The 12,839-nt window shown below is 41.7% G+C and overlaps 1 protein-coding gene across 2 annotated transcripts in view; it reads left to right on the forward strand.

Annotated features, from left to right (window-relative positions):
• Window positions 1–717: 717 nt before the first annotated feature.
• The window catches only part of TXNRD1 (thioredoxin reductase 1), a 41,684-nt gene continuing 29,562 nt past the window's right edge, over window positions 718–12,839 (forward strand). The window contains exons 1-2 of one of the 2 annotated variants that reach the window (XM_077178458.1): window positions 718–915; window positions 11,525–11,634. In XM_077178458.1, the coding sequence (XP_077034573.1) occupies window positions 837–915; window positions 11,525–11,634 (189 nt within the window). In that variant the 5' untranslated portion in view covers window positions 718–836. Of the gene's footprint in view, window positions 916–7,407; window positions 9,009–11,524; window positions 11,635–12,839 lie in introns of those variants that run through there. The other variant, XM_054631307.2, reaches the window with a different exon arrangement.

Consider the following 12,839-nt stretch of genomic DNA (forward strand, 5'->3'; position numbering starts at 1 on the left):
TCCCCAATTCAAGTCTGTTTTGCCTGTGATGGTATTTGGTGAGTGATCTCTCCCAGACTCTATCTCAACCCATGAACCTTCTGTTATATTTTTTTCTCCCCTGTCCACTTGTGGAAGAGAGGGACAGAAGGGCTTTGGTGGGTACCTGGTATCCAGCCAGGGTCAAACCACTAGGAGAGTGAAGAAAGTTCATATTGACTGACAACAACAGTGGACATTTGTGTACAGGCTTGATAGCAGTTTAAAGGGTTAAGGCTTTCATCTTGCTTTGGCTTCTCAGCTGATTCCAGCAGTCCTTGGCAGATGTTCCTCTTACCACATATTTGAGTGTAAGCCACCAGAATGGGGCCACAGCCTTGGCAGCACTGTAAGGTAATGGTGGCAAATAATGGCCCAAGCCCAGACAGGAGCACTGTGACCAGCCTCACGCAGGTAACCTTCCAGTTACGGCATCTCTTCTATCTATGCATTTCTCAGCACGAACCATTAATTCTGAGGGGAAACGCTCTCCCAGAACGTCTCCGAACGCCCTTGTCTCGCCAACACCCCACAGCCCGCAGAAAAGAGGGCTCGCTCGGGAGCGCAGGGCCTGGGTCCGCCCGGACCCCGCCACGGGCCGCGCCAGCCCCTGGCTGTGCCCGCCAGCGTCCGTCTCCATCGCAACCGGGCCGCGCTGGGGCGCCGGGTCTGAGTGAGTGGCCGCGGCCGCCAGGGGGCGCCGCCGCGGACGGGGAGGCGATCCGGGCCCATCCGGTCCCGTCCCGTCCTACCCTATCCCATCCCAGCCCGTCCCGTCCCGTCCCATCCCGTCCCGTCTCCTGCTGTCCGGCCGCGCCATGGGCAGCACCTTGCGGAAGAGCCAGGCCGTGCGGCAGGCGCGCGGAGGCGCGCCCCCGGAGCGGCGGCGCCCGGCAGGTAGGTAGCAGGCGGCTGCCGGCGGACAGCGCCCGCCCAGCAGCGCTTCGCACCTGGCGGGCTCCCAGCGCAGTGGGGCGGGAGGGCTGCCGGAGGAACCGGCTCAGGTTTCCCTGTGAAATATCCGGCAAGGCGGAGTTGGGGCTCCCTCCCTTGCTGGCGGCCGGGCGCCCCGCGGGGGTACCACGCTGCAGAACAACTTTGCTGTGCTTTCAGCAGGGTGACCGCGGGTCCCTCGCGGGTGCTGGGGAGCTGTTCCCTAACACGGACTCTGCCGCCCGGCTGTCCCCTGAGTGACTTTATCGGGCGGGCTATGCGCATCGTCCCTCTCACGGTAGATGAAAACTATTCTGGGTGTGGGGCCCCGTCCCCAGGAACTGCCACAGTGTGGCTTGAAGGATGACTGTGCTGAGGAGGGAATGAGATTTGGAGTTAGGAACACCATTTGGAGTTAGATGTGAGTTAAATGGCCCTCTGGTCCATGGATATGATTTCTGCCTACCAGGATTGAGGCATCTTACCACGATAGAATGGGGAAATTTGTGTTTCAGCTGACTGCTCTGTACCTCGTCAGAGTCAGAGCTTCAGGCTGAGATCCTCCATGGGCATAGCATTAACCGTGCTCTCATTGGGACTATAAAACCCGATGAAAGAAGCTAAATAATGGGCTTGAAGTAGTGAATGCCTGAAAATGAGCCTATGCTTACATCTGGTGCTGAGCAGCAGTTCTGCCTAAATGAGCTTGTATTACTATAGAAGTGTTCTCAGCTCTACCACATCCCTGGGAGAGGGGACTGTTTTTAAACATGCTCTTACATAAGCAATAATTTGAGGACATGAACCCAAAACCACCTTAGGAGCTTTAAGGTGTTACATGATATTTTAAGTCTTAGTATGCAGGATGGAAATTGTCAAAACCTTGACAAACAAAAAGTAAAGATGCCTGTGCACTAAGAATTTGCATAAGGCACACCAGAAGCTGGCAAACACAAAGATGACATTTGTAACAGTTAAAACTCTTGAAATAGGCTTATTGTTATGGCTCCATATTGCTTAGATCTTTCAATCATACCAACATAAAATCCTTCAGTCTGAACATTGGAAGCACTAGATGGTCCTTGATCCTAAGAGGAGGAATGGGGAAAAAAAAAAAAATAAAAGCAAACAAAAACCAACCTCTCAAAGCACTGTCTAGAGAGTCCTGTTGTCCTTGTACTTTCAGGGCACAGCTGTGACCTGAGAGCAGTTCCCTTACCTAATGCTGCCACTACCATGTTATGATTTTAGAAGTACCTAATTTAGTTTTAAATCTGATACTGGAATCTGTGCAGATCTGGTAGCATGGAGTCTGGAGCAGAGTGAGCTGCTCTAGAGTTATACCCAGACCTGGTTTCTCTTGCCAACAATCTATCTGCTGGCATAAACTCAGAAATGAAACCTGAATCTCAATGAGCATTTTCAGCATTGTGAAGCTGACTCATTTAGGCTAAATGACTTAAAAGAACATGTTGTTTGGACTTTGGTTTATATGTTCTGCTGTATCTTTGGTTTTTCAGTTTAGGATGTTACTACTCCCTGTTGCCTATTCTGCAACTCTGGCAGCATCTTAAAGTAATTCTCCAGGAAGGTTGGTTTAAACTGTGAGACAAAGTTTATATTTCAGTATCAAGGCAGATTTGCTTCTGGGATAGTTGTTTATGAGTAAATTATTATCTGAAACCCAATGTCCACTTCCTAAAGGAACACATCAAAGTTTTTAGTGTCCAATGTTTTTTGTTTTTAGGACAAGAGATGAGAAGAGTTTTGGGTTCTGTTGAAGGACTTACACAGAAAACTAAAGCAAAATAATTTACAGAAATTTGAACAGAGATACATAATTTACATGCAACTGGAAACATAATCCAAATATACTAATTACTCATTGTTTAACTGACTCTGAAACATGAACAATCTAAAATTAACCCCTTTCTATAGGTGGTCATGCCATGTAGGAGAGTTGTTTTAATATCTATATATTTCTCTTGGACAAAGCATATTTAAACTTATGTGTGTAGTAGGAGAAAGAAATTGGCTTGTTGATAGCTGTAATAATTTCTTTGTTCTCTGGATTTTTTCTCACCTTTCCATCTTTTATCAATGTCAAAGTTAGATACAGTTATTAATTCACTGTAAGATCTAAAAATGTTAAAAAAATAAACAGTAGCAAGCTGGCAATAAGCACAACTGGCAAAAAAAAAATAGTGCCCAGCACAGGAAAAAGTAAAAATGTTAAGACAAGGTGCTTATATATAGCTTGCATAACAAAGGTCTTAAATACATTCCCTTGTCCTTACCTTGTGCTTTCAAAAAGGTTATTCTCAATCTTCAAATGGTATTTGAAGATACTTCAGTATCTTGAGTATACTTCAACAATTGCATTTTGCTTGAGTATACTTCAACAATTGCATTTTGCAGGTGCAGTATTTATGACATTTTGTGAGTGTAAAGGTATGAAAATTAGAAGTAACAGAGAAGACAGTGCTTTTCCTGATACATTTGTTAAATTATCTCCACACTTACTTCATTTTCTGTATTATAAACAGCCGCTTTACTGCAGAAAGGATTAAGGACTAAATTCAAAGCTGTACAATAAGGGACTAAACTTACACATCTCAGAATTAAGATAGCCTGGGTTGCAGCTTTTGCTTTATAAGACATATTGTTTGTTTCTGTGGGACTCTAACTTGTTATAATGTCAAGCGCTGCTTTTTTTCCATCCCAGACTGTCATAGTTGAATATTATGAGGGGCTGTGTTTTAGTTTGGTTCGACTTTGCTGTATGTTGAAGATGCTCAGCTTCTTTCGGGACTGGGCACTCAGGACACACTCACTGTGGGCCTGGAAAGTAGACTGGGAATGAAATTTGGGCTGGATTCTACAAAGTCAGTTTAAAAGGTAGTTTTAGCATAATTGTTCCTAATTTTTAGTGCTAATATGAGAGCCTCTGCAGCGTAACTGTGAGATGGAGTAACAGGGAATCCACTTTGGTGCTGTAGTACAAACACCAGTGGTTATTAGGTTATGTTGACATTTACATGTGGTGAGCGTCACAGTAATGAGGCTCCAAATATTTTACTTTTGCAGTATTTCCTGGAAATGTGTTGACCATATAATTTACATGTGCATTGCTCAGGTGACAACAATGGATGTGTCATAGCACTCTTTGTGCAAAAAAGTAGAGTGAACTCAAATGCTGGATGTGGCTTATTGGATGCCCATGTATTTCCTCTACCCTTGTTAATAATCATGCCATGCCCTTGATTTCTGCTGTGAACAGAAACTGTGCTTGGCCTTCAACAATGTATGGTATTCACCTCCTTTTTCCAGTCCTTTTTTATGGTTTCTCTATTTTCAAAACTTTGGAGGTAGAACTCCATTGCTTGTTCCTGTTTGAAGGTTGTTCCTCCATTAAGCCCATCTCAGTTACCCTTTGGTAGGGTGTCTTGTTTCTGTTTTGATTATGCTTGTAGAAAACAAACCAAATAACAGAAAAAAATTGTGCACTGGGGCTTACTTAGTTTACTGAATTGCTAAACTATTCTCCTTTTTCTTTACCACTGCTATCTCTAGAGGATATCTTATCTACAGCGACTCCCTTGCTTTTGATACCTGTTTTTTTATACCTGTCTGTTGTCATGCAGCTGCCTTCCAGTTTATAGCTCAACTCATGTATTTCCTGGTGTTTTTTTCCATTGCTTGTTCATTTTTCCCCCATTCATACTTTTAAATAACTTCCTTTTTGAATGTGCTGTGACATTTTAGGTCTTCCTTGCATAACCATCCCCTAACTTGCTTGGTTATATCTGATGCCCTGTCTTTTTCCTTATCTTCATTTTGGTTTCACCTTCTGTTTTTCCTCCAAAAAGTTCACAAGTTCACAGCTGTTGCTTTCCATAGCATATTGCCTTTCCTATATAAACTCTTTGTGCCATGTAGTATTGGGTATGTAAAGGGATTCTTTTATGATAAACTCCATGGAATTGTGTGATCCCCAGAACTCTATCTGACCCAGCACTGTGTTTTGCATAAAAGAGATACAAATGCAAAGAGAGGAAGTAAGTAGAGCATGCAAATACTTTTATTTCCATAGAAAATAGTAGTGATGTAGTCTAGTGTAGTCCTAGCTTTTCTTAAGAAGCTGCTAATGGACTGGTTTTACTGAGTGAATGGAGATACCATCTCATTCTATCTTCTGTTCTAGCAAAGTTGCCTGTTTTGCTTGTTGAGTCAGATGCTCAAGGAGGAAAGAGCTGTTTGACATGGTCACCTCTCTTGTGTCCTGGCATTGCATCCCCAGCATGGTGGGAAGGAAACTCCCAACTTCCTTATCTCCTCTGCTGTTTGCACAGCCTGACACAAAGCAAGCACTTCTCGGTAGCAGGCTGGCTTCTCTGGCTCACAGGTATAAGGTATTTCTTGTTTTCCAGCCTTGTTTTCCTTCACAATCATTCCCAGCCAGACCTTTGTCAGGGCCATGTGCATAGGGTTGGTTTGCCGGATTGCTTTGGTGGCAGGAGAGTTCAGAGGGCAGTGACTGACCTGTTAGGCTGTGCTGCTTCCCTCTCCTCACAGAAATTCTGTGTCATTGTTTGCTGAGCTGCTAGAAAAAGGATTAAATGGTTCCACTCAAATCCTTTTTTTTTTTCAAAGATAAAAAATTTTATTACTCTGGATTCAAATATCTGGTTTTTTTCCTCACCTCTTAAAAAAGTCCCACTTGTGGGGGGGAAATAAATCACATATTTCTGAGCCAAGTACCGAGGCACTTTTCGTGTTGTTGTACCTGCCTTAAACTTCATGCCCTTACTGTACGATTACCTGCAAAGAGCTTGTTTTCCTTTAATTGTGTTCAATTTTAATAACTGGTTTGTTGGAAAAAAAGCCTGATTGTGTGTGAGTTGTTTTCCACCATTTTTTGTTCTCTATGACTCAAATGCAAGCCTGATTTCAAAGAAATGAATGTGTGAATAAATAAATGGCTTTAGTTGTGGTAGAAACAATAAAGGCATGGCCATTGGCAGTAGGGACTAATGAATGGCACCAGCACCAGGAGATCCTGTTCCATCCCTGCTGAGTACTGTTTTACCTCTCTTGCCTCAGGTGCCACACTTATTCAAGTGAGGCTGGTGATGCTTCCTCCTTGTGTCAAAGAGTTATTTATTTACTGACCAGGAATTAAAAAGAAGGTAGCATGAGAATATTAATCACAGTTTGTGGGAACCACAGGTTTGTGTTGGCCCAGGAATTTCAAAAAGAAAAGTCAGGAAGCTCAGCCCTTTCAGGTCCTTCCAAATAAAGGGTGAGCCAGTATGAATGGCACTGTGAGCACGATACACTTTACAGGTAGTTATATCTGAACCCAGCTTCCTTTGGTTTTGATTTAGATTAGATAAAGCATTAACTAATATGAGTGAATCTCAAAGCAACTGTGACTTTTGAAGGAAATAGACAAAAATCTGTGCTAAAATTACTGGTACTGTAAGGTGATATTTTCCATTAAAATGGCATATAAATTGTTATATGAGATATTGTAGCTTTTACCACAGCTCCAGAGGCAGACAAGTTTTGTATTAAGATTTTCATATCCTGCTTAGTTTAGTTCACAATGAAATAAAATTGAAGATGAAAGTGGTCCGAGATACATAATTAATGTAAGATTGGTTGCCTTTTACTGAGAAGAGAGTCTGAAAGTTACTTTTGTTAAATTTGTACAGCTTGTTCTGTTAAAGCCAACAGAGTTTGTATTGTAGATGTTCTGGAAATACTTGAGGTCAGCATGTGATGCTATGCTTGCAGAAAACATCCCTATTAGAGCTAATTAGAGCAACCTGGCTAATTCCTGTATGGTTTACTGTAAACAATGACATAAGGAATGAGGAATGGCTGAAGACTTTCAAGGGTAAGTACCCACCGCCTGATACTGCTGAGAAACTTCTGTGGGTGAGAGCACTAGTAGGAAAGTCTGTAAGAAAGCCCAAGTCTTGTTGGAGTGGGATTTTAAGTTCCATAATTATTATGGCAGAAACATGTCTTGTAGGACTTCATAGCAAACCAAGAAATATAATGATGTCCCTGTTAAAATCCCTAAAGTAATATACTTTTTCATAAAGCAGTTGGACTTTGTGATAGCTGCATGAATATTCAGAAAAGCAAAAGGAAAACAAAAGCCTGGAAGTAGGAATTACTTCTTTTGCTAGGAACTAGAAACTGAGACCAGTTTTAGGAACCCTGTTTTCAGACTAACTGGATGAGACAGATTATAAATTTGAGTGGATGATTATTAGAGAAGGGGATGTTTGAGTGTTGAGTGTTTTGCCCTAGGTTCTTGGATGGAAAGGTGGTGGATTGCAGCCCTCCAAACACAGTGCTGACCTATCTTGAGTGGAAAACTGATTGGAGGATGTTGTTGAGTAAGTCCCCAGATGTTAATTGGAAAATTAACCTGAGAGGGTGAATTTTGTCACTTAATCCCATTTTTGAGTGGGAACTTTTCTGGTGGGTATAAAGAGCTTTGATTCAGGCTCTCCAATTGATGTCACTTGAAAGTTTGTCGTTCCTTTGATCTGGTGTTCATCATTCCTCTGTCAGTGTTTCTTCTTTGGTTGGTCTTGGTTTTGTAATTCCTGTCCTGCTATGCCTATGCAGAAGTTAGATTAACAGTTATCAGTAGATTTTTACTGTCCTTTGAGAATACTGTGCTCTGGGGCTTTCTGCTGTTTTCTGCCTTTTTCATATATTAACTGCATTTGTTTGGCTGAGAATGATGAGGGTTTTTTTCTCTTCTGGCTTAGAGCACTCAACACTTAGGTTGGAAAGTTCCCCGAAGAAAGTTTGTATCTAAATGTTTTCCCACTTATGGAATTTACTTTAAATGCTTTTTGTACTCAAATAGTTGTGGTAAAAACAAAGAATTTATATTTTCATGAAGGAAATAGGTGTTTTGGAGTAGTACTATGTACCACTGTCAGGACTCTGCTAACAGAAATCTGACCAAGTAGAATCCTTCATAGAGCTTCAACTAGTTGCAAAGTTCAGTTATTCCACATTATGCCTTGATGTTGATCCAAGTCAAGCAGTCCCTTATTTAAATGGAAGGAGTTTTAAGCTCTTAGATATGAAAAGGACATGAACAAAAATAGAATTAAAATTCAAGGGCTTTGCAGCAACATACTGGATAAATATAAGCAACAACATAGTTCAGAGAATTTCTCATTTCTAAGGAAAATGCACTTTACTCTTTTGATTGTCAAATGTTAAAGCTTGATGGGTTTTGGATTTGAGAGCCCAGCAGACAGCTCAGTCCCACTCATCCCTCCCTGGTGGGATGGGGAGAAAATTGGAAGAGTGAAGGTGAGAAAACTCATAACTGGGACAAAGACAATTTAGTAGGTAAAGCAAATGACACCATGCCAGCAAGGCTGCAGGCTTCCATTTCCTCTCAGTTTTGTCAGTTCAGCTGATTGCAAGGCAGCTTCTCAGTGTGCATTCGTGGTATGATCCAGGCTGGAGGTGTATCTTTTAAGGGCCTGGGGATTTTCCCTGGTAATCTGAATGATATAATGGCTCTGTTGCCATCACTACCAAATGTTTGAGTTTGCTCATTAGGGGAGGTAGTGATCTGTGAGGATAGTGCAGAAATGAGCATATCTAGAAGAAGAAAAACATGAAAATTTCTCAAACTACAAAGATAACTTGAACATAAGGTAAATACTCATTGTCATATGAAATAGCCTGTACTTCCCAAATGCCTGAGGATAGGGCTGTAAAGCAATTTATGTGCTTGCTCAGAAACATTTCAAATTTAGAAGTGTCTTCTGAACTCCTGGAGTAGAGACAACCAATTTTAAAAATTATTGTTCATTAAAATGTGAAGTTTGTTCTTGTTGGTAATGTTCTTTTCTGTGATACAGAAACTCTAGGTAAATCAGTGGAGACTTTTGCCTTGAAGCCCCACCTCTAGACCTCCAGAGTGAGTTGTTGAAAGGCAAGTGCTTTCCATGGGTGCCCATGTCCTGCCTCTGCAGCTGGTGGGATCCCTGGATCACTTTTGCAGGGTAAGGCAATTCTTATCCTGGAGCAGTTTTACTTACCAAGCTTGTCCAGGCTGTTGGGTTGGGTTGGTCCTGTTCCCACCTGATCAAAGCCTTCTGAAACCAATCATGCCTTTTTTCTTTCTAGCCAGAAGTTACACAACAAACAGTCAAAAGTTCAGAGGCCTCAGTGCTAGGGAGGACTTTGGTTTGTGAGGAAGCTCCCTCCCAGTAAGGATGGATATGGGTTGAAAACACCACAGTTGTTTCACTGCTTTTTTTTTTTTATCTCCCCAGGTAAGGTTTTTTCTGGTTTAACAAGTTCTGAGCAAACCTGGCAGTTTTGCCACTACCAGCAAGAGGTGTAGCTGCCTCCTCTTACTCTCTACTGATCTGGTCATGCCTTTGTCCTGGCACCAGCAGGGGTGATCACAGGATTGTTCCCTGAGCTGGCTGAGCTTGTTCAACTGGTGGGAAACTGTCCACAACTTTTCTTCTCCTGGGTTAGTTTTCTCCTAGGTTAATGAGTTGATTTGGCTCATGCATGGGTCTGAAGTCTGCCAGAACTGGTGCCAAGTATGCAGACACAAAGAAGGAAAAAACAGTATGGGGAAAGAGAATAGACTTGTCCCCCTTTTTTTAGTATTGGTTGATTATATTAATTCACCCCATACCAAGGAGCACTTGGCAGGTCATAGGAAAGATGCCACCTCACCAGCCACCACCTCCTAGATTGGGATTAACAAAACCAAAAGTTGGTGGTTATGCAGGGCAAGAGCCTCACTGGGCTTCCCTACTACAGACTTGTAAAATAACGCTGATACGTACCTCACCACCGCATCTCGGAGGGTTATCCAGAGCAGATCAATGGTTCAGGTTCTCTTTAGCAGTCTCACTCTGAAAAAAATGTGTCTGCTGACTTGTTTTTGGAAAGTATTGATTATTCACCAGGACTTTGGGTTATCACAACTGCTGTTAACAGGTGGAATTTTATGGAGAGCAAGCTGGTGACACACAGAGCACTTCCTGCTTTGTCATGCTGCCTGTGGCAGGTTGCCCAAACCAACAAGGGAGAGGCCCCCAGAAGCAGAGCCAGCCAGCATACAAACTCTTTCAAGTCTTTGCCAGGGGCTAGGATGCCTTTGGGTTTTGGGGCTATTGCTAAAGCTTGGTACCTCTGGCATGGATCTACCTGAAAATAATTAGAGATATTTATACAAGTGCCCGTGTTGGCTAATGTCTAGATTTTATCTCACTGAAGCTACAGTTTTAGGTGAACATTCCTGAGATTGTTCAAACTTGCAGGAACAAAATATTTCTTCTGTTGCTTTGGATACACACAGGTCTGTAGCTTTAATATAATATAGCAAAGCAAAAATTTATCTTTTGTGAAGGCTGTTCAAACCCTGTGTTCTCGCTTTTCTTTTTTTACATGCGTGTATTCCCCAATTAGAACAGGAAAAGCAGTATCCATCATTAATATTACTGTTAGGAGTTCTGATCTTTAAACCCCTTTGCCAACATCACCAAAGTACTCTTCCCAATATCTTTGTGAGATAAAGGAATTTTAGCAACAAGTTCCAGAGAAGAAGTCAGAAATTACAAGATTACAGACCAGTTTTCAATGACTGCCTTTTTTCATTTGTGTGTATGTGAATGTTTTTCAGGTTTGTGGGCTCAATGCCCAAGGAATGTATACATAGCATTCAGTATGGCTGTTTCTCTAAGTATGGGCACATGTCAGGGTTTGCTAATTAATGCTGGTTGTACAGTGCAAAGTATGTATGTGATTAAGTACAAACAACTGTGTACTAACCTATTTATTAGAAATTAGGCATAACGTAATTCAGGGTTATGTGGAGGAAGGCAGAGCTGATAATTCATTCCAACCCACTTTTTTCTTTTCCAATGCCACATCAAATAAAGTTTCACTGTGTGTAAATATGTTTTTTTTTTCTTTTCACTAATATGCTTAAACTTCTATATTGGGTATACATATATATATATATATATATATATATATATATATATAAGCACTCTGTTATGACCAGTGGGAACACTGATCTTTCCCAGCCTTTTTATCAATACATTGAACTGAAAGAAGTTTCCAGGCAATTAATTGCAGGAGAAAACTAAAAACTTTTAATTAAATTTAAAAAGTACAAGACTTTACGTGTCACTTTCTAGGCAAGAAAGATAAAAATTATCATGTTCTTTTAAAACTGAAGTTTCAGGCTTAGCCACAGGAAATATGATTTCCTTGCTTTGATGCAATCATGTTGTTAGATTTGCCAAAAGTACTGAAATCTCAGCCAACTCTTGTTTGGGATTTTATTCAGCAGGAAAATATTGCAAGTCATCCTAGCGTTGCAAATGAGTCATGAGTCACCTTAGGAAACTCTCCCCTGGGACAGACATGCCACAGATGAGGAAGTGATGAAGCTGCCAGGCCACTCCCCCAGATAATTTCTCTCGAGGAGCACAGCCCTCATAAAGGACATCTCTCCAGACACTACGTTATTTTATCCTTGATTTCACAGGGGGAGCCCTGAAACTGCAAGAAGGGCAGCGCGAAGCAGCAGCAGAAACTTCCCAGCCAGTTGTTTCAGCACGGGAGAAGCAAACAGGAGATCATGAGAGAACTTTAAAGGTAGGGGGAGGTACATTTCAAAGTCTGTAATTTTTGACATTGAAAAATAATCAGCATGTAGAATTTATTGTAAAATCTGTAGTTCATGGGTGAAGAGTAGAGATGATCTCAGGATGGGATCATGGTCATGAAGAAGTTCCCCCAGTAAAAGGGATGTGGAGCTTGTCAAGAGCCTGGCTGCTTTGGAGCAGGGTTTGGGAGGAAGAGGGGAAGCTTGTAATCTACTTTGTCTAATCTAAGCTTTTAATATATTTTCATGAAGAGCTATTATGAAGAATTAATGAGAAATGAACCAAAGAGTAGGAAATAAAAACTGAAGTTTCATAATCCATGTGAAAACAAAGCATTTTTAAAAGGAGGAAAAAAAAAGTAGCATGATAAAAGTAGTGAACTAAGCAAATGAGTAGTTGGTGTGGTTTCCTTCTGTTCATCATCAAGATACCATTCTTGGTAGCTGGGTCTGATGACTGCGGGGGAGTTAGTCTCCCCTTATGCTTCACACTGTCCTGTTTTCACTAAGCTAGCAAGGTGTGCTTTGAAAAGGCACCCTTTCTCTGATTTTATATCTCTAAATACAAATGAAGTGAAGCTGCATATCACAGTACAATACATGCTCCTCTGCTCTTATTGTGGTAGGAAGTTTGATCCTGGCTAATGGCAGTGTTAGCAAAATAGAAAAAAGGGAATCAAGCACAAAGCAGGTTCAGTGGCAGGGGTGGTGGAGCAGGAGGAGAAGAGGAAGGAGAATGAGGTATTTTTGGATGTCTTCACAGCAGCCTCAGGTGTTTTCTAGGTTTTGTGTCTACTGTTAACATGCTGCCTGGGGTTATGAAATACTACTACAATCTAACTTTGTGCAGACAGATACACAGCCTGAATTTCTCCTGGCATTGCTGTGTAATTCATCTAAGCAAGAGGGGATTTTTGTCAGTGGGATGGCTGCACTGGCAGCAGTCAGTAGAGTTGACATAGTTATAGAGGACTAATCAAACCTCAGAGGAGGGCAATGGAAAGGGAATAACCCCTCAGAGGAAGGCAACAGTAGAATGGGTTGAGTACAAAAGGCTGTTTAATGCAAAACAAAATCAGAATGAAAAGACAAGGGAAACTTCTTTGGGCTCTTCTCTTTCCTTTGATTTGCCACAACTATTCCAGTAGTACCAAATCAAGTCCTACCAAGCTAGACAGACAGAAACACATATTTG

The sequence above is a fragment of the Agelaius phoeniceus genome, chromosome 5 (assembly GCF_051311805.1).
Source record: "Agelaius phoeniceus isolate bAgePho1 chromosome 5, bAgePho1.hap1, whole genome shotgun sequence".
NCBI classification, from domain to species: Eukaryota; Metazoa; Chordata; class Aves; order Passeriformes; family Icteridae; genus Agelaius; species Agelaius phoeniceus.